Source organism: Protopterus annectens, chromosome 6.part1 (assembly GCF_019279795.1).
Source record: "Protopterus annectens isolate FY-2018-M chromosome 6.part1, PAN1.0, whole genome shotgun sequence".
NCBI lineage: Eukaryota > Metazoa > Chordata > Ceratodontiformes > Protopteridae > Protopterus > Protopterus annectens.
In genome coordinates this window covers 455,688,939-455,714,611 of record NC_056738.1, presented here as the reverse complement: position 1 = coordinate 455,714,611, position 25,673 = coordinate 455,688,939, and the positions used below count along the sequence as shown (strand labels likewise).

At 42.8% G+C, this 25,673-nt stretch overlaps 1 protein-coding gene across 1 annotated transcript in view; it reads right to left on the bottom strand.

The window, feature by feature from the left end:
- The window catches only part of VPS8 (VPS8 subunit of CORVET complex), a 2,195,799-nt gene that overhangs the window by 1,075,907 nt on the left and 1,094,219 nt on the right, over positions 1-25,673 (bottom strand). Inside the window, exon 20 of the mRNA XM_044075401.1 lies at positions 17,080-17,152. Coding sequence (XP_043931336.1) covers positions 17,080-17,152 — 73 coding nt within the window. The remainder of the gene's footprint in view (positions 1-17,079; positions 17,153-25,673) is intronic.

The window sequence follows — 25,673 nt, the reverse complement described above, 5'->3', positions numbered from 1 at the left end:
GCTTTTCAGGTACCATTGTAATTTCCTCATATGCAGTTTTGCAAATGGTATTAGTAGTATACAAGATGCCATGAAGCCCAAGGCCTGCAGAATTGTTCTTGCAGGGAGTTGGGTCTTTGTTGCCATTATTTTGAAGTATTGAGTTAGTTGTAGTTGTTTGTCTGGAGTCAGATAAGCCATCTGGCCCCCATTGTATTCAAGCTAGCACCCAGGAATGTCATGTTTTGTGAGGGCACTAGTTTTTATTTCTTTTCATTTACTGTGTATCCTAGGCAACTTAGAAGGTGTTTTACGAAAGTCAGATGTTGTAAGAGAATGTCCTTGCTTTCTGCTTGGATGAGGCAGTCGTCCAGGTATGGGTATATTTGAATTCCTCTTTGTCTGCAGTATGCAATTACTGGTGCCAGGCATTTTGTGAAGACCCTGGGTGCAGTAGATAAGCCAAAGGGCAGTGCAGAGAATTGGTAATGGGTTGAACCTGCAATGAAACGGAGGTATCTTCTGCAATTTTGTCTGATAGGTCATGCAGGTATGCCTCCTTGAGGTCCAACGTTACTAGCCAAGCTTTCTTGCCCAACATGGGAAGAAGCTGCTGTAGTGTTAGCATCTTGAATTTGAGTACTTGCAAGAAGGTGTTTAGAATTGAAAGGTCCAGAATGGGTCTCCAAGCATTGTCCTTTCTGGGGACTAGAAAGAGCCTTGAGTAAAATCCTTGGCCTTGCTCCTGTGTAGGTACCAGTTGAATGGCTCTCATGTCCATGAGAGCTGTAATTTGTTTTTGTGCCTCTGCCCATTGATTTTGTGGCAAGTTTGGCATTCCTTTTATCCTTGGCAAGGTGTGGAAATGGAATCTGTATCCTTGTGAGATAATGTCTAGGACCCATTTGTCCTTTGTGACGATGCACCAGTTGTCTATAAAAAATGCTAATTTTCCTCCCAAGGGAGCTGCCAAGAGATTTTTGCTTGGCAGCTTGAGGTTGAAGTCATTGTGTTTGTCTTCTAGTAGTTTGGGACCTGTCTTCTCCTCCCTTCTGTGTTGCAGTGCCCCATTGTCGTGGTTTGTAAGAGATTTGTGCTTGTCCTCTACCCCTTGGGCATCTGTATTTACCCCTCTGTGGTCTGTCAGAAGCTGGAAAGGACCAATTTTTTGCTGGCCAATTTCTGCTGAAGCGTGGGGGTTGTACCTGTAAGAAATCTTTGACTGTCTGCATAGATTTTGCCTTATCCTCCATTTTCTTTAAAACCTCTTTTGCTTTAACCCCAAATAAGACATCCTGCTGTAAGGGTGCATCTAGTAACTTTGCTTTAACATGATCAGGCAGAGTTTGTTCCTTTAACCAAGCATGCCTGCGTATAACAGACCCAGTAACAGCTGCTCTACAGGAAGCTTCCAAGGAATCAAATCCACATTGTAAAGTATGTCTGCCCACCTGTTCAGCTGCATGCAACAGATCCTGCATTTCTTTGAATTCAGACTGTTGAGGGTGCATGCTCATCTTTTGTTTTATTTGAAACATTAGGAATTGCTGGTATTTCAGCATGTGAAATTGACAATTTAAAGCTCTCATAGCTAGAGTAGCTGAGGTGTAAACTTCTTCTCCCACCTGTCTAGTGCTCTGGAGTCCCTTTCAGAGGGTACAGGATTTTTAGCCATAGAAGTCTTAGCCCCTTTGGGACCGTTGGAGATAGTCTCTGGGTCAGCAACAGGGCTTTTGTAAAGGAATTTGTGTGAGTCAGGCACTCTATAATATCTATCTGGTTTGGCTGGAGCAGGAGGCAGAGAATCTGGATTTAGACTAGATTCTAAGTAAACATCATCCACAATGTCTAAAACTGGAGGGATAGCAAGTGGTCTGTGCTGGGGGAGTAAAAGAAACTCTCGGAGCCTTTTCTTTGAGTCAGAGTAGTCCTGACCTTCCCAGTGGAAATGTTCCCTCATGATATGTAAGGTTTCCCCAAAGGAATAATCTTCAGGGGGAGAAGCTGAGGGAATGGAATCTTCAGCATCAGAATCTTCATAAGGGGGAAAGGAGTAATCCTGTTCCTCAGAGGAGCCTGAGGAAACAGACACTTGATCAGAGGAGGCATAATACTCCTCTTGTCTAGGCCTTTTGTCTGGGGGGGTTGGGAACCCCTGATTAAAGAAATCAAATCTTCAGCCATTTTAAGCATCTGTTTCTTAGGCATGGGGCCTTGAACTGGAGACTGATGTGCAGTCTTTTTTGGTTTTAGATGAGTCTTAAGCTTAGCATAAGATTTTATGGTGAGAGTAGTCGGTCTGAAGACACCTTCTGTAACCGAAGGTGTTTCCGTAGCACCGGCTTCTCCTTCTGCAATGTTGTCAGTAGGGCCTAAAGAAAATGGCTGCATCAGCCTAGAACTCTCTGCTTGAGAATCCAAAGTGGTCTGGGGTTCCAATTCTGCGGTCGTCAGGAGCTGCATAGGTGGCTCACTGAAAACCGGAGAACCGGCAACCAGCCCAGCTGAGGCCTCGGAGTCTGGCTTGGATCTAGGCTGCCTGTCTTTATCTTTGCATTTTTTATGCATGCTGGTAGTCGGTTGCTCCGACGGCATAGTGTAATTAAATTTCCTACCGAAGTAGTGTCGTGCGAAATCAAAGCGTCGCTTTATAGTTCGCTTATTGAACCTAGCACAAAACCGACAACCAGTGACGTCGTGGTCTGGGCCTAGGCAAGGTATACAATAAGAATGAAAGTCCTTATAATGTATTTGCTTCCCACAAGAAATGCAATTGTTAACTTTTTCTGACATCAGACTGAGGCAAGAAAAGGTTCCCCAATGGGGTACTTAGCTTTGAAGACTTCGGACTGAAATTCGATTTGAAAATCTCAGGTGTCGGCCGACCGGCACTTGTGAACTGCTTCTGCTTTGGGCACCGTGCGGCAAAAAAGACTGAAGAAAATGGCGTTGAATGCCTCTTATATACCCCCGGCGCACAGCAACTGACGCCGGACCAAGACTTTAGAATTCGGGCCGACTGCGGGACCGCCTGACGACAGGATAACCCAAGTGTGATGACTGCAGCAGGGTAACACGATGAACATCTGTTTCTTGTTGATGGAGGCAAACAGGTCTATCTGTGGGACCTCCGTTTGTGGACTGTTTCTAGGAAGAATTCCTTGGTTACCATCCATTCTCGAGGAACTTCCCTTGATCTGCTTAGGAAGTCTGCCAACTTGTCCTGTGATGGAATGTACATTGCCTGCAGAGACAGGTTTGCTTTTGTGGCCTGTTCCAATGCCAAACATGCCAGCCTTCACAGTTGATAAGATCTGGAGCCCCCTTGCTTTTTTATGTACCACATAATGGTTTTATTGTCTTTTAACACTCTTAAAGGACCTGGGTTCCAGGTCTGGTAGAAGGGCTGTAGGGTTTGAATTAGCACCTGCATCACCTTCAGGTTGATGTGCTCTGATCTGAGATTTGGCAGCCATAGCCCTTGTCCTTTTAACTTACCTATCCCATCCACCCCATCCCTCATCTCAGGAATCTGTGTGCAATTTCTCAAGTGGAGTTCGCATTTTGAAGGGCAGGCCTGAGATGAGATTGAACTGAGATAACCACCATAGAAGTTCCTTCCTTAGGCAGGGTGGGGAAGGAATAAGGGTATCCAGGGGATGGGTGTGCTGGAATCAGAGACACTACAGTTACTATTGGATCTTCATGTGTAATCCTGCGAGATGGACCATAGGGAGAGTTGAGGCCATGGACCTCAACGCCCTGAGAAATCCCCCTTGCTGTGCAAGTCTGAAAAGGATAAAGAGAGTGGAAATAACTGGAAGGGTTCTGCACTTTGTCTGGACAGAGGAAAGCTAGTATGACTTTAGTGTCTTGCCAGCAGCCCAGGAAAACTAGGTCCTGGGTTGAAGTCATTGCAGACTTTTTCAAGTTTATAGTGAAACCTAGACCCCGAAGGATGAAGGTAGCGAAATTCACATGAGTTAGCAGAGTCTGTTGAGATGGTGCCTTTATTAGCAAGTCATCCAAGTAGGAGAATATTTGGTTTATGGGGTCATGAAGTAGGCTGTGACAGGAGAAGATATTTTGTGAAGACTTTGGAAAAGCAGAGAACTGAAAATGCAATAACCCAGAGGGGGAAAAAAAAACAAATTTGGGATATAGAGAAAGGCATCCTTTAGATCCAGGGACACTACAAAAACCTGTGAGAAAATGAGTAGAACAAATGTCTGCAAATATAGCATCTTGAATGAAGGTACTCTCTGGAAGGTACTGAGGGTGGACAGATCTAGGACAGGTCTCCATTCATCTCCTTTTCTTGGGACAAGAAACGATCTTAGATAGAACTGCTTTCCTACAAACTCTGTAGGGACAGTTTCTATGTTGCCCTGCTTGACCTGAGCTTGGGTAAGGGGGGATAGAAAGCCTACCTGGTTGTGGGGTGGGGGAGGGACATCACAGAAAGGAGGTTTCCTTCTAGGACGTTCTGTATCCTTCTTGGACGATGCACCCATATGTCTGTAGTGATAAGCCTCCATATTATTATTTTTTTATTTTTATTTTTTTTTTCTTTGAGAGAGAGGAGGTGAGCCTGAGTAATAAGGGGATCTCTAACCAAGGAGGGAGGGAGTGCGGAGAGGGTAGCATGGCTGACTTATCTGATTAGGTAGGCTTCCCAGACCAAGAAACCCTGCCTGTGTTGTCTTGGAATCTTTTTCTAGGCATGTTCTTCATCTTTTGGGGAGCTCTAGAGTCATTATGAGCAAAGGAAGTGGGCTTCCAGGGTAATTTCTCTGGTAACTGATTTCAGATATAATACAGGTCTACCTACAGTCATTCATGATTTCATCTTTCTCCTGTTAAGTTTTAGAACAAGCTAGCTACATCAGTTCCAAACAAAAGATTCCTGTTTAAGGAGGTATGCAGAAGTATAGCCTTAATGTCCTCTGGAAAGGTTGGGGAGAGCAGCAATGCATACTTTTATCACAGATACTGCAGCAGCTGATCTTTTGAAAGCTTCCACTGCACTGTATCTGCAGGTCGTGCTGTGTAGCCTGCTGTTTACTGCCTGGCGATTCCATAGTAGATAAAGATTTGTTTATTTATTTTATTTATTTGCAGTTGTTTAACCAGGATAGTCCATTGGGCCAAAAGAACTCATTTTCAATGGAGTCCTGGGGAGAAAAGCTCCACACACAGATTACAGTGATTAACATTTTAACAATTCTGGTTAAAAAACAGAACAAAATATTGAGGTTACAGTCAAAAGTAGAAGGTTTTTTTTTTTTTTTTTTTGGAAGGAACTTTTCTCTATTAGGATTAAGAATAAGTAGTCAGATGCAGTAGGCTTAGAATTTGCTAGCTGCAGATAAGCAATTTGCTAGACGCAAATAAGAAGTTTTTTACTAGAAGCAAATATTAATTTACTATCTGGAATTTGTGAGATGGAAAACTGTAGGAATTGGGGAATAGGTTATGAGGGATGGGAGTAGGAGCATTCCCATGTGGATGTTAGATGTGAGTGGTGCGATTTTTTTAAAGGATGAGAGGCTAGTGATGGTACGAATGGAGGGAGTTCCATAGGCTTGCTAGGGAAAAGGACAGGAGATTTTGTCCTGGGGGGGGGTGAAGGGGTCGGTAAACTTCTATTAGGTTTTGATTGGTTGATCTTAGAAGTCTTTGTGTGTGGTGCATTTTAAAGGTAGTAGAGAGGGAGGGACAGAGGGATGGCTGGAAAAAGAGTTTATGTGCATAGGTGAGCTGAGTACAGGAGAGGTAGTTGGGAAGCTCTAGCCAGTTTAGTTTGTGGAGAGGTGCACAGTGATGGGTTGATGATTTGTTGCTAGTGGCGAATCTTGCTATTTTATTATAACAAAAGGACAGTTTTGAGAGATGATTGTAGGTTTGTTAGAAGAGGGGCACCATAAAGAAGGGAGGGTAAGAGAAATGTAGTAGAGAGAGTAAGCTTAGTAGCTGAGGTGAGGAACTGATTGTGTTAGTAGAGCATGCCAAGTTTTTGGTGAGGTTTTTTTTTTATGTTTAGTAGTAGATGGGAATCGAATTTAAGTTAGTCATCGATTTGGACTCCTGGTAGTTTGGTTTCAGATACCAGTTCAAGAGGTGTATTATTTTGGCTGGTGATGGAGAATAATTTTCTATCAAAGGCATTAGTTTTAGAGGGGGTAAATATCATACGTTTTGTTTTAGCTGCATTGAGTGCTAGATGGTTGTCTTTCATCCACTGTTCTGTGGTAGAGAAGGCATCTTGAGTCAGCTTTAAGAGAGTTGGGATGGATGAGGCAGCGCAGATGATTGTAGAATCATCTGCATATTGAATAATGTTAGCATAAGGGACTGAGTGGAAAAAATCATTAATGAATATATTGAACAGAAGGGGGCCCAATATAGAACCCTGTGGGACACCTGTGGGGGTGTTGAGGAAGGAGGAGGTGGCTTTTTTCCACTTGACAGCTTGTTGCCTGTTGGAGAGATAGCTGGTAAACCAATTGAGAGATGAAGGTGATAGGTTTAGGTTAGACAGTTTAGTAAGGAGTAGGTTATGAGAGATAGTGTCAAAGGCCTTAGAGAGGTCGAGTAGGATGGTAGATACAGTGAAGCCAGAATCTCTATCTTTATTCACAGCTTCCAGGAAGGATAGAAGGGCAGTCATGGTGCTATGATTGGGCCTGAATCAGTGTTGGGTAGGAGTTAATAGGTTGTTGTCCAAGAGATAGGGAAGGAGTTGAAGATGGATACATTTCTCTATGATTTTTGAAATGGGAGAGAGGATGGCAATGGGCCGGAAATTGGTAATATTAGTACTATTGCCACCTTTATGCAGGGGAATGATGTAAACTTTTTTCCAGATTTGTGGAACAAGACCTTCTTGGATAGAGCGGTTGATTAGGATACTGATAGGGAGGGCAATGGCTTCGGCAGCTATACTGAGGAAGTATAAGGGAATGTTATCAGTTGCATTGGTGCATGGTTTTAGTTTCTGCAGGTGTTTGTTTATGGTAGAAGTAGGGATAGGTTTAACGGAGAAAGGAGGGGGTTGAGAGGATGAAACTGGAGGGGGTGATGGGTGAGGAGCAGTAGAAATAGGGATAGGTTTAATGGGGAATGGAGGGGGTTGAGAGGATGGGGAATTAGAGAATGAAGATGGAGTAGGTGATGGATGATGAGAAGTGGAAGTAGGAGGTTAATTGTTATTAGAGAATGAAGAGGTAAGTTTGGAAATAAAGTCTATGAAAAAGAGTTGAATTGGGTGGCAAGATCAGTGTCCTGTACATTTGGGCAAAGGATTGGGTTTTCTGTTGTACCAGGTTTTAAGAGGGTAGTTATACCTCTCCAGAACTTTTGTGGGTTGGTTTTATGGTTGCTTTGAAGTAAGGAGAAGTAGTTTTGACGGCCTGCTGTGATAAGCTTTTTAACTAATTTGCGAAGAGTTATGTACTTATTGAGGGTAGAGGTAGATTTGTTCCTTTGGTAATGTGACAAGGTTCTGTCCCTAAGTCGCATGGTGGTTAGTGTGTTTTTTGTTAGCCAGGGGGCGGTTTTGTTTTTTTATTCTTTTGGTTTTTAAGAGAGAGTGAGTATCTAGAAGATTTAGGAAAGTACCATTAAAGTGTGCAATTGCGTTTTCTAGGGGTAGAGTTTTTAAAGGGTACCAGTTAAGTGATTTTTAGGGAGTCAGAGAAGGCTTCTGTGTTGAAGTTTCTATGGCATCGGGTAGTGATGTAATTGTGAGTAACTTGTAAGAGAGAGGGAAGATGCCTAGCAAAGATGGGAAGGTGGTCGCTGAGGGAGTCAGGAAGAGTTCCACTATCAGGGTAGTAGTGGGTGTGAGAGCAGGAGTGGCCTTAGGTCAACTGGTGCCCTAGGCAAAAGGGCACTATGGTGCCCCCCACCACATCACCTGCTGCCTCCATCCTGGTCTACTTACATCAGATATATACTGGAATAGTGCCCCTAGTACGGCGGCGCCCTAGGCAGATGCCTAGTTGGCCTATGCCTAAGACCGGCTATGGGTGAGAGACTAGGATCCAGTCTAAGATGTTGCCACTAGTGAAGTCTTTAGAGGGCCTAGTCGTGGAGTTGATGAGTTGGGAGTAGTTATACAGGTTGATGTTTAGGGAATGAGTAGGGGACTGAATGGAGGACCAATTAATATTAGTGTCTCCCATGATAATAATTTCATTAGAGATATTAGTTGAAAGCCAGGAGAGGATATCTTCAAGTACTGGGACATTGTCTCCAGGGGGAATGTAAAGGGAGGCTATGCATATATATTTGTGTTTGTTTAACTGAAGTTGAGTGAGTATTAATTCTGCATTGGCAAACTGGGGGATGGCTTTATTATAGGAAGTAATGCATAGAGAGGATGAGTAGAGTAGAGCTACTCCACCACCCTCTTTTTGGGTTCTGTCTGTTCTGATGATAGAGTAATTAGGTGGTTCTATCTCTGCATCTTTTATATGAGGTTTTAGCCAGGTTTCAGAGATGGCTAGGATGTCTGGTTTGTTGTGGAGTAACCAGGCATGTAGGTTTGGAATTTTGTTAGCCAAGCTTTATGCATTAAGAGATGCTAGTAGGATGGATTTAGATGTAGAGGAGGAGGTGTTTGGGCCTAGGTTAGGGTGTATATCTCCAGATAAGAGTATGGATGTTAGAAGTTGGATTATGTAGTAGAGGTATTTGAATGGTTTTGCATGAGTGATGTGCATTGAAAGATTTGTGAGGGATATGGAGGATAGAGTGGGTGTTGATGTTTTATAAGGAGAGATTAGTTTGTAATGAAAACATAGATTGTAGTTGATGGGATATAGTTCAGGAGAGATTGAGATGAATGAGTAGGATTGTGATGTATGGAGTGAGCAGGTTGTGTAAGAGTGGGATGTGGGTGATGGGGTTAGGCTGGGTAAGATAGTAGATGTAGGTTAGGTTCAGAAGGAGTAATAGTTGAATTGTGAGGGGTGAATATTTTACATGCATGTTGTGGTTTTGATAAGCAATGTAGTGGCGTTGAGTAAGGAGGAGGGAGATATGTGGTGAATGTATGGTGTGTATGGGGAAGGGATAGGAAGAGGAAGGGGTGGAGTTTAGTGGTTGTAGAAGAAGTAGGAGCGGCTATGTGGGTATAAATCTAGAAGTAGTGGGGGTGGGTGAGATTTGTGGGTAGGGTAGAGGAGCGGAGTGAGGCTGCAGGGCGAACGGAGCGGGGAAGAACAAAAAAAAGAAAATCCACAGCAAAAAAGTATCAGCCACTGCTGATGATATAGAAAGGTAAGCAGGTATAGTAGATGTAAAATCAGATAGGGAGAAGTAATTTTCAGGACTGAAAAGATGTTTTAATTTATTTTATGTTGTACAGAGGGTGAATTACCAGATTGTTGACAGTGAAAAATACTGGCTCTTAAGCTATTTAGTCAGCTTCATAGGAGAGAAGCCAAAGTAAAATTGAAGTTGTACGATCTTTTGGTTGGTAGGTGCTGCCACCTAGTGGTAAGAATGAAGAAAGCAGGCAGGAAAGGTGTGCAGGTCATCTAAAACTTTCACTGTGAAAATATCTAGGACAAAGGTGACTTGGGAGGGGAGGGTATTTTCGTTTGGTCCACAGTAGGCTGCTGAATCGCTTACAAGGGAAGTTAGACAAAAGTATATGAGTCACTAAGTAGGTAGTTACAGAGACAGTAGTTGGTTTAAGGCTACCTACATTCACAAAGTTTACTTTAGGGCAGTCTTCACAGGAGTTCTACTGCTCAATCTAAATGGCAAGCTCTAGGGAATTGTCAGAGGTATTGCAGGAGTTATTACATTTTTGAGGTAGGGAGGGAGCTTCTGGAGTGAGCTTCTGCAGTGAGGAAATTCACAAAGTTTACTTTAGGGCAGTCTTCACAAGAATTCTATTGCTCAATCTAACTGGCAAGCTCCAGGGAATTGTCAAAGGTATTGCAGGAGGTATTCCGTTATTGAGGTAGGGAGGGAGCTTCTGGAGTGAGCTTCTGCAGTGAGGAACGGGGAGGCAAAACGAGCAGCACTACAGCGGGGACCACAGGGGCTTTTACTTTTTAAAAAATAAACAAAAAAAAAATACCTCCTGCAATAATTTAGATTCCATAAAATATTTAGCAGGTATATGGCCACCTGAGACTGAGAATTCAGAACTCTAAAAGCAAGAGTGGGGGAAGTACTGTTAAGAGCAGGTAGCAGCTTAGAGGGTTTTTCTGTAGACAAGGTATGCAGAAAGATCTGCCACTAGATTGTTGCATAGGAATTTGTATTCCTTGGGTACTTTTTAAACTCTATCCAGCCTTATATGGGCTGGTGGCTGAGAGTCAGAAGGAACAGATGTGGTATGTGTATGCAAAATGTATCAAGGAAAGCCTCCAGGACAGGTGCAGGGGCAGGAGTGCCCACTTCCAAGAGGTTATAATATATTTTTTGTATATAAAAAATCAGCTTAGATTCTCATTCAATATGTTTCACCAAATGTAATAAGGCTTCCCCAAAGGAAGGCCCTTCAACAGGGGAAATGGAGAGAGATTTGTCATCATCAGAAGCCACTTGGGCCAATCAATGAGGAATAAGGCAATGAATGCTCATCTGAGACAGATTCATCCTCTTCATCCTCAAAACATGAGTATGGTTGCCTTCTGGGGTAGTGGCAGGAGAAGGAGTAGGCCTTGCAAAGGATAGAGGCCTGACTGCCATAAAGGCATTAAACAGACCCTGCAAGAAATCAATCTACTCCCTTTCCTTGGATGCCTTGGGTGAAAGAACAAACTTTTTTTTTTTTTCATTTCGGGTGCCATGCTCCCTTTCACTAAATGGAGAGGTTACAATCCCTGACATACCTTCATAAGTGAGCAGGGTATTTCCTCTTGAGTATCTGCATTACACCCTTGGGACCTTTGGATACAATCACATGAGGATCCCCCTTCTCATGAGAATCAGTAATTTCAGTCTTTACGGGCATGCAAACCTCAGATGCCATATCAGCCTTTGGGGGAGTAGGGGCAGTTATGCAAGTGTCAGGCACACTACTGGTTCCAATACCTCAGTAGGTATGTCTGAGTAAGAAAGGGAAGCCATGGTTTGAGATCTAGGCCTCAAACATTTTCTTTTGAGTGATAAGAATATCAGGGGAGGAAGGGTATACCATCTTGGCATAGGTGAGGTGCTTAAGGTGCTGGGTCTCCAAGCAGAAGTTGAGAGACAAAAGATGAGACTGTAGAAAGCTCAGCTCACTTTATTCTTGAATAGAGGCTACCCAAAAGATCTTTGTAAAAATATTGCCAAAGAGGTAACAGATAAAAGATGTAAAGGATTTTACAAAGCTTTATTGCATGCCAGTGAAGTTACATCAGTTGATAGTGTGGTTGACATTAGGAAATTTGTTTGTAACAACATTCCCCTATATATCACTACTTATAATGATATAGCAATTAAAATTCAAAATATAGTGAACAAAAATTGGAATTTTATTAGCACAGACAAAACAATAGGGGAAAATTTTAAAGGGTGTGTGTAACTTGTGTATAGAAAAGATACATCATTTGTGTTCGACATGTAGGTACATGATAAACATAGATAGAGTGGTGACAGTTAACAATCAGAATATAAACATAGGTCAATACATCAATTGTTACACCACCAATATTGTATATATTGCAGTCTGCCAAAATTGTGAAAGTTTTTTTGTGGCAAGAGTAGACACTTAAGAGAGACAGAGTCAAGGAACACTTACTGGACATTAGAAATCATAAAACAACTTAGCCAGACATATAAACCAACATGCAGACCATTCTTTTAAGTTTTTGGGTAACACATTTGTACTTTGATGCACAGGGCAAAGTTACAAAATTTAACTTGGACATTTTAGAATTGAGGATGCAAATATACCTTAATGCTCATCAGTCCCCGGACTTAATGAATATATCAGTATAAAACCTATTTTACGGTTTAATAACATAAAAGGTTACTGATTTCAGTAAATGCACAATATTTATTTACTATATATATATATTTTTTATGTAAACAACCTGTGGTAATGCAATTTATAAATTATGAGCAGTTTGTAGTGTTTTTGTATTAGTTTAATTTTACACAACTTACATTAGGATTTATTATATTGTGAGCAGACAGACATATTATCATTGTATTTAATGAATAATGTAACAATGTATAATGTTTAATGTTTTATGCACTAAGCACGTTTTTTTTTTAGAGCATTTATAATTTTAATAATTTAGAGTAATTGTAGGATAGCATGAAGTTCTTTAATTGCTGCTGGTAATGTATATGTGGTATATAATATGTGTAAGTTTTTTTTGGCGAAGTTAATTGATTAATTGAGACATTCACTGCAACCTTAGTCAGTATTTAAGAGCCTTTTGTATTGTTTTTATTGTTCTGAAGAAGTTCGGTGACACAATCTAAACCTAGGGTCGACGCGACGTTGGTTGGTTTCATGCACAAATAAACATTTTTTATTTATGGACCTGGGATTTCTTTTTTGGCATACCAGCAGCGACACTTTACCTTTAAAAGATGAGACTGTAAGGTCTTGGGAATGAAGGGCTGATAGATCATACAATTCCTATAATCGTGCTCTGCACCTAAACAGAAATTACACCAGAACTGAAGACCCCATGTAGGAAATTTGCCTACCTCAGTCACACCTTTCCTTCCTAACTGACATCTCATAAGAAGAAACCACAACTTAGAATGAGAAAAAACAGAGATACATACTTACCATAAGTTGGAATCTGAGCTATCCAGTGCCATTATTCATCATGGATGGGTACAGGATCAGACCTTGGATCCAAGCCAGCACTAGAGAGAGAGCTCCTCAGCTCAAGCTCCTCCCCTTCCCAAGATCCCTTGCTACCCACAACCCTCAGATCAAGTTTGCTAGACAGAAAAAAGAAGGCAGTGAAGACTGCCTATAGAATAGAAAAGGATCCTAAGGAAACCTTCCTCCATAACTCCCCAGACATCAGAAGGAGGGCAGGAATGTGATGAATAATGATACTGGACAGCCAAGATTCCAAGTTATGGTAAGTACATAACTCTTTATCTGGTGCTATTCGTGTCATTATTGATCACAGATGGGTCAGAGTCACCAGCTAAAAAACCTAGAAAGGTCTCAAGGAAGGGCATGCTGGAGCATAGAAGATCCAAAGGAAGCCCTGCCACTGGACACCAATTCCAACCTATAATGTGTCACAAAGGTATGGGGATTAGATCAAGTGGCAGCAGCACAAATATCTAAAGAAATCCTTGCCCAGAAAGCAGAAGACATCACCACCGACCTAGTGGAATGAGCGTTTATTGGTCTGGGTAGCTCCATGTTATTGCTCTCATAAATGTGAGCTATACAGCTAGTGATCCAACAAGAAAAAGAAACTTTGGAAATTGCCTGACCTTTCTTAGCCTGAGAAAAGGCCATAAAAGCTGATCAGATTTTCAAAACGATTCTGTTCTCTTCAAGTAGAAATATAACTGCTTATGTACATCCAGACAATGTAGTTTATATTCCCCTTTATTCAAAAATTTGGGAAAAAAGACGGAGTTGAATTGACTGGTTAAGATTAGCCTCTGAGGCCACCTTAGGAATGAAGGAAAGGTTGGTTCTGAGAGATACCCTATCCTTATGAAATATCATAAGGCATTACAGATCAACCTCATTGACACATTAGCCAGGGACATTAGCATAGACAGCTTCAAAGAGAGTCTAGCTTAAGACTTTCTAGAGGCAGCAACTCTGAAAGGGAAGTGGAGAGTTCTGACATCAAATCCATTTGCAGCCAGGTAAAGTATGCCATGTAATTTGTTGCCATCAGTCTGAACGTAGCCAAGACAAACATGAGCTTCCCAAAATGGTCAATCACCCAAGACCCCCTGTTTGGGAGATGGACTGTGCAGCTCTGTTCAGCGAGCTCCCTTTTGGTGGCTGCGGCAACCTCAATGGTATCAACGGGGACGCCTTTGCTGCAAAAGATCTTATCTTTAGGGGAGCTCAGAAATTTTTCAGCTTTCTTTGCAACAGGTTCTATTGTGTCCGACTCCTTCCACGCCCTGCTGAACAAGCTCATCCATAGGGGGAGACACCCATGTGGAAGATGGGCCCATCCTGAAGGCCTTCAGGAACATGGATTCCTCAGAAGACAGGGTAGGGGAAGACCAAACACCTCGCTCTTTCAGGATCTCTAGGATGTCCCCGAAGGACATCTCTTTGGACGGAAGTCTGGGGGACCTGTCTTCCTCCTCGAAATCTGTGTCCTCAATAAGGGACTCTCCAGGGGAGTTCAAGTGTCTCCTCTTGCACATCCTCTTTTGGGGAGGTTTCTCCATAGTGGGCTCCAGGGAGGACTTGGAAGAGGAAGGGACCTCAATGGGGGAAAAATGCCCTTCTGAAGGCACTCACATGAGGGCTGACCCCAGATAGATGATGAGGTCTCACCACCCAATGTCATATGGGGTTTGTGGGTATCCAGAGCCAAGGTAGAGGCAAAACCCCATCCGGAGATGGTCCTCTCTATCACTTGGAAAGCAGACAGGCTGGAGGAAGCCCCCCATCCCAACCGGACAAAGCCGACCGGGGCAGAAGGGCGGACCCCGACACAGCACCAATGTCCCCTGATGATATCAGCCCTGAACTGTCTAAAGTGGAGGCCCCAAAGTAGAGGGAACAGCCCAAGTGCTCCAGACTGGACCGCCCCACATGGCCCCCGCAAACTGCATGGGGCAGAGGCATTGTCAGCTTTGAGGACATCGAAGCTGAGCCAGGCAGGGATCCAGACAGTGTGGGAAAGGAAGAAATACCCAACACTGTTGGTCTCTCCCAGGGGATGCTCTGGTCCTGGGGAACTGAACCCACATGAGGTAGGTCAGGGAGAAAGGAGTTCTGAGGATGGCGTAGGTCCCCTGGGCAAATGGCTGGGGGATGGCAACAAGCCCAGTTCAATTTGGGCTTTGAGAAAGCTCCTCATCATTTGATTCATGTCAGAGGGGAGCAGACTTCTTGTGGAATGGGAGAATATGGCGGAATGGCCCAACCTAGCTGATGGCCTACGGTCTCTAGAGGAAGACCTGCTAGTCTGCCTCAGATCCGACTTTCTAGAAGTGGCTGGGAGTCTTCAATAATGATAGGCTCCCAAAAAAGCTGTTGGATATGAAGGTCTAGCTGGATCCAAAGGTTGAGAAGGAAAAGCAGTCGGATCTAAGAACTTCCGAGGACTCAGATCCGACAGAGGGAATTAAGGCTCTCAGACCCGAAGACCCCCAGAGGAGACACCACAGATGCTGGACTTGGATCCAAGGAACTACAATCTGAGAGCCTCAGCTTTTTAGCAGGCGAATCCTAAGAGGAAGAAGCCTTCCACTTGGGATCTAACAGAGGCTTGGATGGGGAACCCAAAACTAGGGGACCACCTTTCTCAAACCCCTTGAGTAAAAGCTTATTTCTATGCTCTAGGACAGCCCTGGGTTGAATCCAGCACATATTTCACATTCAACTTCCAGATGGGGTTCACCTAGGCAGTAGACACACTCCTCATACATGTCAGCCTGAGGTAACTTTTGACTGCACCAGGAGCAAAGCTGGAACCCGGTGGGCTTATCAGACATACTGGTACACACACAAATAACCACCACCCACACACTATATCAAACCAAAAAAAAAATGTGCGGGAAATGAGGCAGAGAAGAAGGGAAAGAGAGAGAGACCCAAGACTGGGAGGACAAGACAGGAACCTGGGTAGGTCTTAAAACAACTACATTAACAGCTATTGGGAGGAGAGGAAACTAACTAAAGGAAGTAGCAAAGCAGGAAAACTAAGGAGAGAGATAGACCCCAAAATTTAAAATAAAAGCACTTATCTGCACAGATGAGTGTTGAGCTTCAGGAAGCATGTCTATTTGGAAATCAAGGCAAACGAGATCTGAGGGTTGTGAGTAGCAAGGGATCTTGGGAAGGGAAGGAGCTTGAGCTCAGGAGCTGTCTCTTTAGTGCCGGCTCTGATCCGAGGTGAGTTCCTATACCCATCCATGATCAATAATGATATGGATAGCATCAGTCAAGGAAGGTTCCTTGATGGGACACTTATCCGAACCAGTGAAGCCAACAGTACAGGTAACCACATTAGCAGATGAATGGGTGTGAGTCATGCATTCAGAATGATGGCAAGATAGTTGGGGGATTTACTTTCATACATCTGCTTATGTACCCTAACACCCCTGGGTTTAGTTCATATGTCAGATATATGCTGAAGAAGATTTTAGCTTTGGCACTCAAGCCAAAAGTCTATGTTATTCAATGAGATAACCTGACAGTTTGGAACACTGGAACAATAATCTGAGGAAGGACATCAAAGCATGCCTGGGACAGATATAAATTGGAAGCAGCAGAGAAACTCATTCTTTATCTTCTGAGATGAAGGTAGTAACGAGCTAGGTCTAGCCCACTCAAAATCAATCATATGGAAGAAGGAATATGTACAAATTGCTTAGAAGTACAAAGTAACTGTTAGTAAAGAGGAATTAGGTTAGAGATGGGCCTATATAAGACAGACAGATATGTTGTACAAGCTTTTAACTGTAGATTATTAATAATTCTTTAATTTGGCAGCTTTTCTGAAAAGTCCCAGTCAACTTATAAAGGGTATGTGTAAACTTCTGCAAAGGATCTATTACAGTTATGAGCATGCGGGACTGGAAATGTACATAAGGCATGGTGCAAACATGCTGAGCATGTATCACAGTACACCATCCAAAAACAGACCAAACCACATGTCTAATAACAGCTGCAAGCTCTACTGTAACATATCCCATTACAGAGGGGAATGCTCCTTTGCATTACAGTCTTGCTAATACTCAAACCAAAAGCAAGTGTGTGATGTGCACAAATCCAAAACTGAAACAAATTAAAAGCCTTCTTCTCAAAAAGATTGCACAGGCTGTGTAGTCTTGGCAAAATTAAAACGTATTTAATTACTTGTTTACAAAAAGACATGAAATCCTACTATCACTTGCTTTTGTGTAAAAGAACTATATGTAAAATGAATCATACTGTGTAATCTTTAAGTATGTACTCACCTGGTTCTTAACCAAGGTAACGAGATCTTCAGGAATATCCCCCAAAGGATAAGCACGTCCAGCCAGACAACAGCTTTGCAAATAAAGAAAAAAAATCAATAAGACTGATCTGAAAAATGATGTGCATAAATGAAACTCCACAACCTCTCAAAAGAATCATAATTCCTTTTAGAGTAGAGTAACAACTCCCCATTGACATATCAACGCACAAAACCCATTTACTCTTTTCCATCAATTTTATGCTTTTTTCCAGCCTTCACTAGTCAACTGTTCTTCCCCAATGTAATGCAACTCCTTATCATTTAGCACCTTCCAAATCTTAATTCCTCACATTCCCAGTTTGGACTTTTTTACCTTCTGATTACCTGCCCCCAACCTGTTTCTGACCAGTTTCAGCTTTTATTTCAATGTTTCCATTATATGCCTACAGTCTCAATATTTATTATGTCACCAATAACATAACTAAATCAGCATAATGCAATAATTACAACCTCTCTGTGTATAGGATTATTAATGCACTCAAACTGTAAATACTAATGATATCCAAAATAAAGACAGAACATTTTCTTAATTATCATAATATCCACATAACTAACTATCCAAGCTGCAACTTCAAGCTTTAACTGTAATGTTCGACTAGAAGCAGCATTATATGCAAGTCTTGGGAAGGATTTTTTTTAAACTATGACTGTAAAGTACTTTCAGCTACCATCCATCTAAAAGTGTTTGTTGCAAAAGGCTGTTCAGACTTTGGCAAAACCATTCTAAAAGCCCAGGGATTGCTGCAGGATACGATCACATTCTTCCCACTCAAATGGTAGAGGAATGTTTATGCATGCATATAAAAAAGAATGAGGCACCTGGGAATTTGATGAGCAGGACAAATTCATTTTTAGGATTCTGCACTAAACCTTCTTATTTTAATATTTCCGGACTACCAGCATTTAATGCAGCCACCTGGGGAAAAAGTATACTTCACCTTCTCCTTCACTTTAAACGCCTAGACAAACAGGCCTGAATGACACAGACACACTTGTTGACCCTGTGTATTTTGTGCTGAATGAGTATACCCACACATATGCTTTGGCTTACATTGCTTTTTTATGTTTAAAAGGTCTAAATTAAAAGCAACTGCCAGCCATTGCCTTGAATCTGAAATTAAGTAATTTACTTATCAAATTAGCTAAATTAAAATCCATACAAATTATCTAAAGCAATGATACGCATTTCAAACCTGCACTTCCATTTCCACGCAATACTTCACCTTGATCATTTTGTGAATTATTCAAGCACAGAATGATGGGCCACAACGTTGAATGGAAAGCCAAGTTACCAATCTAATGTATAATGCAAGTCTCATGTTCCTGGAAGTCAACGTGTTAGTGCCAATGCAACACATCTATCTTATATTATATTAGTGGCAAAAGCTAAAACTCATCTAGAATCTCAAGTAACAGGCATATTAAAAATGATTTCAACATATATGCATGATCTCAGGCGTACATTGGTAACTGCATACAGCAAAACTGAAACATGCACATTTACTGTTCTAGAAAAGCTTAAAAGCAATGCAATACCACAACAGTATTGTGTAGAAATTTCCCTTGGAAAAGCTATATTACTTAACAAGAAATGTACATGTATAAGGACTACAAATAGGACCCCTGCAAAATCAACACAAATTGCTGATTAATTTTATGTACTTGTTTAGAAAAATCGAATCACCTTGCTTTCATAACCCACTCTTTACTAAGGCCAATTAAATATTTTTGTAAAATTCAACAAAATGCTATTAAAAATAATACCTCTGAACTTGAGGATGAGAAAATAGTGTCCACTATGGCATAATGGTATTTGATAAACCAGAAATGCTATATGAAGATGGGCTATAATTAAAACAATATAGGTAAAACTGTGTATAGACAACATGTTACGACATAGTAACACATTGCAATGAGAAAGATGTCAATCACTTCAAAAGTTGTAGTTAGTATAACAGTTGAAAGTCCACTGTAGTAGAAACATCTGCCTCTCTTAGAAAGTGGAAACTGTTGGAAGGAATCCTGAAAAGAAGCATAACTGTTGATTTATTTGAGAAGTACCAAGAATCTTAACTCTGGATGTGATGGATCACTTGACCAGACATGCAAGGAATTTTTTATTTCATTAACATCCTTTCTAGACTGACTGACAAACCTAAAACTAGACTGCAAGCTAACCAAATGTGTTCTAAGCAGAAAGTGTGCTTGTTTTTTCTCCAAGCCGAAAGTGAATAAGAAGTTATCTACTCACCATAACATCCCATGTGAGTTGTTCATCTCGCCTTCATTCTTTACTGATGGGTTCGGAGCTGATCCATCGGCTCCGGTACGGCTGTATGGAAAGCTCGAGGTCTTCCTGTAGCTCGAGGCCAAGCCCCTATCCCATGATGCACTGTGAATTACCTCAGATCTTGTTTGCTGCGTGTACTATAACCATATAAATGAGCTATCCTCCTATGGAGAGGAAGAAGAATTGGGCAACCAGGATGAGACAAACCTCTAGGTCAACTATCAGCCAGAAGGGGGGAGGAGGGAGGGACGTAAGAATGAAGGCGAGATGAACAACTCACATGGAATGTTATGGTGAGTACATAACTTCTTAATTTGAAGTTGTTCAATCTCGCCGTTCATTCTTTACTGATGGGTAGAGTCCCTAGCACCATCAGTCTCGGGTGGCTCACAGGAGTACATTCTTCAGAACCATAAACCCAAAAGAAGCCCTGTCCCTGGAGGCCTTATCAACTTTGTAATGCGTGATAAAGGTATGAAGTTTAGACCAAGTGGCTGCTGCACAAATGTTATCATGGCGCAATTTGGTTTGGAATGCAGAGGATGTAGAAACTGCTCTGGTTGAGTGAGCTTTAATCTTGTGTTGCAAAGGCATATTAGCAGCTAAGTAAACAAAGGTGATACAATCAGATAACCATTTAGACAGAGTTGTTTTAGCCACTGGTCTACCTTTTCTGGCTTCAGAGAATGAAATGAATAGTTGGCCTGATTTCCTGAAATCTTTTGTTCTATCCAAACAAAATCTGAGCTGTCTATGAACATCACATTTGTGTAGCATAGACTCCAACTTATTGGAATGATTAGGGAAGAAAATTGGTAACTCAATGACTTGGTTGAGATTAGTTTCTGAGCAAACTTTGGGAAGAAAAGAGGTGTTTGTCCTAAGAGATACTCTGTCAGCATAAAAAATCAAATAAGGAGGGCTGATAGATGAAGCTTGAAGTTCTGACACTCTGCAGGCAGAAGTAATAGCTACCAGAAAAATGGCTTTTCATGACAAATATTTGAGGTCACAAGATGATGCTTGTTCAAACGGGCGAGGGATTATATGAGACAACATAAAATATAGATTCCATGGAGAATAGGGAGTTTCCACTGGAGGTCTCATATGAAATGTTCCCTTGAGAAAAGCCTTGGATAACTTATGGGACATGATATTTAGCCTATCAATCCCGAGATGAAAGTTAGATATAGCAGCCAACTGAACCCGAACTGTTGCAGCTGCTGCTCCTTTATTAAAAATCATAATCAAGAATTCTAGTATGGATGTCAAGGAGGCTCGGTAAGGATCAATGTTCTGCTTAGAAGCCCATATGGAAAATCTCTTCCACCTATGAAGATATAATCTAGTGGATGGCTTGTGAAAGGACAAAAGGATCTGTTTTGTCTCATTGGAGAAGTTATGAAGCCTGGTTATGAGGAGAACTGGAGCAGCCATGCTGTCAGCTTCAGTGACTGCAGAGAAGGATGGAGGTCCCCCGACGGATGTGTCGGGAGGTCTGGAACTGGGTCCAGAATTCAGGGATCCTCCAAGAGATGATGTTGAAGGAATGGGAACCAAATCTGACGAGGCCAATGAGGGGCTATAAGAATGATGGTCCTTCCCAGGGATTTTGCTTTCTGTAGAACTCTGGGTGTCAATGGGATTGACGGAAAAGCATAGAAGACACCCGGGGGCCAATCGTGCATGAGTGCGTCTCTCTGGACTTCTCCCGGAGGATGAATCAGGGCAAAGTAGCTACTGCATTTCATGTTGATGTGGTTGGCCTCATTTGTGGAAAATCCTGTCCGCAATCTCTTTCTTGAGGGACTACTCATGTGGCAATGAGATTGCCCACCTCAGTTTGTCTGCCATCACATTGGATCTCCCCGGGATGTGCATTGCCAACAGAAAGCGCTGGGAAGAAACAGCCCACTGCCAAACTCTGAGGTCTTCTCAGCAAAGGGGGTAAGACTTGGTTCCCCCCACTTGTTCAAGTACCAGACTACTGACATATTGTCTGTCTGAATTGCAATCATTCCTAGGGGAAGAGAGTCCTGGAAGTACTGCAACACCAAAAGTACTGCTCTCATTCTCCAGAACATTGATATGCAAACGTGACTCAATCTGTCCATGTGCCTTGGGCAGTCTTTCCCTGAAAATGCCTCCCCCCACCCTATCAGGGAAGCGTCTGTGGTCACAATGGCTACTGGATGGGGCAAAATAAAGGGGTGTCCTATGGTGACATGAAGAGATGTCAACTACCACTAGAGATCCTTCTTGCAAGAGCTCGTAATCAAAATCGTACGATCCATTGGAAGTTCCTGGTAAGACCACGGAGTGAACAACAGCCAATGAAGAATCCGCATATGCATTCTTGCTAATGGTATGTCTAGGATTGCTGCAGCCATCAAACCCAATACTTTCAGAACTTCTGAAGCTGGTGCTCTGTCTTTTGATACCAATGTGCTGACACGCTGATGAAGAAGGAAGATTTGTTCAATTGGTAGTCTTAGAGTGGTGGTTGAAGTGTCTAGCTCTTCCACTATGAAAACGATATGCTGTGATAGTGACAAGACAGACTTTTCTGAGTTGACTGTAATGCCTAAATGATTGCAGAGAGCCAGAGTGTATTCCCTTGCCTGAATCAGTTGATGCCTGGTGGTGGCGGTAAGGAGACAATCGTCTAGGTATGGAAACACCTGGAATCCTAGACGCCTCAGGTGAGCCGTGACAATTGCCATGCATTTGGTGAACACTCTGGGGTCTGTAGTGAGACCAAAAGGCAGGGCTCGAAATTGATAATGATTGGCTCCCAGCCAAAAATGCAGGTGATAGCTGGATGGCCTGGCCATTTTTATGTGGAAGTACGCATCCTTGAGATCTAGCAAGCACATCCAATTGTCTTTCCCTAAGAAGGGAAGTATAGACTGGAGTGTGCCCATCCGGAACTTCTCTTTCTTCACATATTGGTTGAGTCTGCTGAGGTCCAAAATGGGTCTCCAGTCCCTGTTTTCTTTGGAACCAAAAAGAACCTTGAGCAAGTTCCAGATCCTGTTTGGTCTGCTGGGACTGGCTGGACGACTCTTTTTTTTCTAGCAACTTGTGGACCTCTACGGTTGCTTGTTCCCTGTAACTGGGTGGAACGTCTGGGATTCTCCTTATGGATGAGGGGTTGTGGCAATAGTACCCTCTGGAAATAATACTTTGTACCCAGCTGTCTTTTGTTACTTCTTGCCAGGCGTCTGGATACAAAGATAAATGACCCCCAACTGCCTCCAGAGCAGGACAGTCAGGCCTCCTTTCAGGAGCGCTGGTAGGACTGACCAGAGAAGTGGTCTCTGTCACCCTAATGTTGCAGAGCCCCGTCTGCCACGAGGGTAGCGTCTTCCACTATTACCCCCTCCTCTGCCCCTAGAGGGGGGGTTCACCACGTGTGTCCTGAAAGGCTCCTTGGGCTTTCTGGAACCACATTTTTCCTCCCCTTTGGCCTTTGGGATAAGGCCGAGTAGGGGTGGAAAAAGAGACTCCGACGGCAAACAGAGTCTTTCCCTCCTGTTCACACCTAGTTTCCTACACTTTAGGCCCAAAAAGGGATGCGCCATCAAAAGGGGTGTTTACGAAGGAAATCTTAAGGGGCTCCGCGAAGGAACACAAGCCCATCCAGGAATGTCTTCTGAGAGCGATTCCTATTCCCGCTGCCCTACTCGTTCCATCAGCTGCATATATGAGACACATAGAATTTAGGGTAGCAAGCTGGGCAGCAACTCTATCAGAGGCCCCTGCAGCTACAGTACCCTGAAGAGTATCTCCCAACTCCTTAAGGAGATCTCTTTGCAACCTATTGAAATGGCTTAAGTAGTTCAGTGAGCGAAGAATAAAAGTCACTGAACTAAACATGCGTTTCCCATATCTATCCATGATCCTAGACTCTCTATTAGGAGGAAGAATAGACAAGGAAGTCTCAGACATTTCCTTTTTTGGTGGCCGCCATCACCACCATGGCATCAACAGGGACTCCTTTGGACAAGAAGGTTTTATCTGGTGGAGCTGATATAAACTTATTAGGCCTCCTAGGAACAGGCTCCATGGACTCAGGTGACACCCACACCCTCCGAGAGACCAACTGCATGAGCTCATCGAAGGGTGGAGACACCCAAGAGGTGGAGAGTTGAGACCTGAAAGCCTTCAGGAGAACTGACATCCTCAGTAGGGCTTTTGGACTGCCAATCACCACTCTGCCTAAGGATCTCAAGTATCTCAGCAAAGGAGATCTCCTCAGAGGGGGACAAGCAGGGACCCGTCTGACTCATCCAAGTCAGTGTCAGATGTTCAAGACTCCTGTGGAAGTCCAAGTGTCTCCTCTTGCACAATCTCTTCCTGGGAACCTCCTCAGTGGGAACCTCTGTGGAGGTCTTGGAAGAGCAGGGGGCACCCTGAGGGGCTACCTGAGGCTCTGGGTCTCTATGCTTAGCCTGGATGATGAAAGCAAAAGCAGACACAGGCACTTTGGGAGATGAGGAAGCAAGGCCTGAAGTCGAGGATGTCTTGGGGGACAAGGCTCTCCTCATGGCCTTGACGACAGACCTGAAGGAACCACCAAACCCTCCCACACCGAGGCCGTGGGCTCCGAGTTGGAGGTAGGAGCTGAGTTCATCTGAGCCGAAGCCCCGAGAGGAAGAGTTGGCACTGACAAGTTGATCCGACTATCCTCCCCGGATCCAACTGGAGAGATGGCACCAAGGACATCAGAGTGGATGGAGCTGAGGACACTGAAGCAGGTCTCAGCTCCAAAGGCTCCACAATCAACAGATCTGCTTCCTCTGGCTCTGAAGGTCCAGTATGGCAAGGAGGAGTAGTCAAGGCAGGAGTAGTGGTCTTCGGCTTCAAAATCGTTTGGGTCAGAGCTGACAACAATTTAGCAAAGCCTGGTGCCCGTAAAAGCTTCTGCACCAATCAATCCATATCCAAATCAGACAGGCTGACAGAAGACCTAAAAGAATGCACCGACGGTTCTGACTGAAGCAATGGAGATAGAGGCCTTTTGGATACCGGCTCCAAGGCTGTGGGCTGGCTCTGAAAAGAAAAGACAGTTGGCTCTGAGATCTATGGAGCCGATGTCGCAGAATCCTCCAACGTTTTAGATTTCTTACACTGCTTTGAGTCCTTAGATTCCAGAGAAGATCTAGAGGACTTGTAAGACTTGCTGGCCACATCCTGGCCACTCAAAGCCTCTTGAAAGGGATGCTTTAACAAGCTCCTGTCCACCAATTTCCTTTAACTCTCTAGTAACACTCTCGAAGAAAAAGAATGGCAAATGGCACAAGACTCCTGTAAGTGGACAGCTCCTAAGCAATAAAGACAAGTTACATGTACATCCGTAACATACATTTTATGACCGCAGTCTGGACACTTTTTAAAACCAGACTTTGGGTGTTTATCTTTGTCATCTGCCATTATGCTACTAAAGAAAAACACAGAGCAGATAATCAGCAATACCCTAGGCTCTAACAACACACAGAACGGAGCCTAAGAAAAGTGTAACACCAAATATTAGTAAGCTACTAGGCTCTGAACTCACACACAGAAAAAACGAGCCTGATAAGAACTGAAAGTTAAGTACTATTTACTAAACTAAGGCCAACGTACAGAAAGCCAACAATAGGGAAAGCTATATATATATATATATATATATATATATATATATATATATATATATATATATATATATATATACTAAAAACTACAACAGAAAAAACTAGGCCAAAACACCCGAGGCAGATATATGAAAAATGACTAATCACACATGGGAAAGGGGAGCTATTAAGAAGCTATAAAAGAGAATTTAGTAACAATTTTATAGAAATAACTGCTAATATATAAGTTTTGAAAATAGTACAGGCCCGAGCTTGCACTGGAACCTTCGATCAGATGCTGCAGCAAACTACATCTGGGGTAATTCACAGTGCATCATGGGATAGGAGCTTGGCCTCGAGCTACTGGAAGACCTCGAGCTTTGCATACGGCCGTACCGGAGCCGATGGATCAGCTCTGGACCCATCAGTAAAGAATGAACGGCGAGATTGAACAACTTCACATTTTTAAGTTTTTGCACTTCCAATAAAGTATATCTGAACTAATGAAGCCATCTTCAGAGTACTATAGTTGCTATTTCACCCTTCTACCACTTTTGCTGCCTTCTGTATGAAACAATGCCTATGAGAGAACTCCTTTCACATACCCAATTTGCTCTTGTGAAGAACAGACAATTCTAGTAACTTCAG